This window comes from Buceros rhinoceros, unplaced genomic scaffold (assembly GCF_000710305.1).
Source record: "Buceros rhinoceros silvestris isolate BGI_N320 unplaced genomic scaffold, ASM71030v1 scaffold31142, whole genome shotgun sequence".
In the NCBI taxonomy this organism is placed as follows: Eukaryota; Metazoa; Chordata; class Aves; order Bucerotiformes; family Bucerotidae; genus Buceros; species Buceros rhinoceros.
The window spans coordinates 11,434-13,974 of NW_010397693.1; the positions used below are offsets into that span (position 1 = coordinate 11,434).

The 2,541-nt window shown below is 59.6% G+C and overlaps 1 protein-coding gene across 1 annotated transcript in view; it reads left to right on the forward strand.

Moving 5' to 3' along the window:
* KCNH6 (potassium voltage-gated channel, subfamily H (eag-related), member 6) overlaps positions 1 to 2,541 on the forward strand; it is a 30,475-nt gene that overhangs the window by 8,833 nt on the left and 19,101 nt on the right. The window contains exon 3 of the mRNA XM_010146357.1: positions 1 to 72. Coding sequence (XP_010144659.1) covers positions 1 to 72 — 72 coding nt within the window. The remainder of the gene's footprint in view (positions 73 to 2,541) is intronic.

Here is a 2,541-nt window from a genome sequence, read left to right on the forward strand (position 1 = left end):
ACCTGGCACAAGTCATGGCCAAGAGTGGCAGCCGGAGCCTGCACCGGCGCCTGTCGCAGAGCTGGCGTGGAGGTGGGTGTCCCCAGGGACGGTGGGGACAGCGGGAGGGCGGTGCAGCATCCTCGGGGCTATCCCCATGCCGTGGTCTTCTCGGGAGCTCGTGGGGGCTGAAGGATGCACCCGTGGCAGGGCAGGATCCTGTGCCATGGGGCTGAGCCCTGCAGCGTGCCCAAGAGCGGAGGTTTGTGTTTCTGCACAGCCGCAGCTCTGCCGCCTCGGGGACTGATCCGGCTCAGCACTATCTGGGCGTCTGAGCCAGCTGTGCTCCCCGCGCAGCCCCTCGCGTGCACACCAGCCCGCACACACCTCCCGAACCCCCGGGAACCTGGGGACTGGGGCGGGGACCGAACCCACTAGTCCTGGACATTTTTAAGGAGAGGGTGACTCGCTGTGAGCGGAGGCACGGAACCCCTCCGTGTCCCCCGCCTTTGCTGCGTCCTTTCCATATTTAATGCTGGGAGGTTTTTTTCCAGCAGCATCTTGGGCCCCTCTTGCTTGCCAGCAGCACGGCTTTGGCTGGGGCAGGGGGTTCTGGTACGGGACAGGACCTGTGTGTGGGGACAGTGGGAGGGCCAGGGGATATCTGGTGGCACTGACGGCACGGCTGTGCTATGGGGACATCGCTGCAGGCGAACGGCACAAGGTTGGCTGTGCTGGGATAGCTCTGAGCCTCTCCTGGCTTTGGCTGTTTCCCGCTGTCCCAGGCTCATGTGGGGCTTTTGGAGTTAGTGGAAAATTCAAACTCCCTTTTTTGGGAAGGCTGGATCAAAGGGAAGCTGTGGTGAGGCTCTCAAGGGGATGTGGATACCCAGGGATACAGATATTAGACCTGACCACGGGAAGGAGAGCTGTAGCTTCAAAATACCCTCCTGCTATACGGCCCTTGGTGCCAGTCCCCTGTATTTTAGTCAGGGAAATAATCCTACACCTATCTCCACACCAACACTCCCTGGGATGTGGGCGGCTATAGGGAGGCTTTGGGCAGGCCTCCAAGTAAAGCTGTGGAGCAGCCCAGGTCTGTCCCACCATGGCATGGGGGGTGGCACAGCAGGACCGGGACCGGAGCCAGGGCCAGGGCCGTGTCATGGGCCAACGGGGACCCTTCGTGCTGCCTGTTGTGTCGGTACGGTGAGGTGAGTGTTAACGCATTCACGCTCCCTGCGTAGAGGCACCCCGGAGCCAGTAAGGTGTGTGTGTGTCTGGCAGCAGGTACCGGCAGAGGAGCTCTGGCTGGGGATGAGTTTATATATCCTCAGGGCAGACATACGCTCATGGGACTTACAGACATATGTCTGTGAAGCGATGAGATTTCTATTTTTGGCGTATTGCTTTCGTACCAGTTAGCCTCTCCCCGGGACTGCTGAGGAATTCCGCAGCTCCAGCACTGCTGTTGCTTTGCAGCCTCCTCAGCTCTCAGTACGTCTCGACATACGATGCATCCATACCCCATCCCACCCTGGGATGTACCTGGGACTGCAGAAGGCGCCCAAATAGAAAGGGCACCTATTGCTTTCCGTGGCGTTGGAGTGCGCTGTGCATTCTGAGCAGCACTGCTCGGGTTTCCCGCTCCAGCGCTGGGGCGTGCGGAAGGGCCGGAGCTGCTGGCGCCAGCCCAGATGGATCTCTTGCGCCGGGCTTTTCTGACTCAGTCTTTAATTACTCGGCTGCAGGAGGCTGCGTGCCGGCCCTGGCTCGCTGGTGTGCGGGGGAAGGCAGCTGCTTTGCTTCTCCCAGCTGAAAAGCTGCTCTGCCCAGTGGGGCTGGGGTGAGCAGAGGGAGCCCGCACGGGTCCCCCCATCAGCAGGGGCGTTTTGAGGGAGCTGGGCAGGTCAGGAACCTGCCCGAGCATCTCAGTGGTGTGTCCTGGCTTGGTGAGAGAAGCAAATCCTGCCAAAACCAAACGGCTCCTCAGTGTGCTGCTTTTCCCAGAGGACGATGCCTTTGCGGAGCTTGTGTCGCGTCCCACGTGTCCTTTAGGCCACTTTTGGTCGTTAGTGAGTACATCTGGTGCTGCTGTGGGTCGGATGAACCCCAGGGCTGACCCGTCCCCAAGGCAGCAGGGAGCAAGCCTGGCTGCTCACACTAACCCTGCAGTGGCAGGTGGCCGCGGTCTCCTCCATGGACCAGCACTAGGAAAGGATGAGCGACTTCGTGCTGTGTGTCCCAGCCAGGGGCATTGGGTCCTGCTGTGGGCACTGCTGGTTCCTCTCCACGTCTGGCCCCTTCTTCTCCTCAACCTCTTTCAGGGCTCCTTTCAGCCCCAGTTGTCCTTGCCCAGTCTCCAGTGAGGTGGTCTCCCGTTCTACTGTGATGACAGCAAGGGACCCTCTGCTTTGGTCCAGCATCCTTCACCTAAAATCCAAAAGAAGCCCAGGAACAAAATTGCTAAGAACTACTTTTTTTCGATACTTTTCTGTGTTGTTTTTTTTTCCCCCAAGTCCCACCAAGGAGATTTAGAGGCTCCACTTCCACCACTGCACA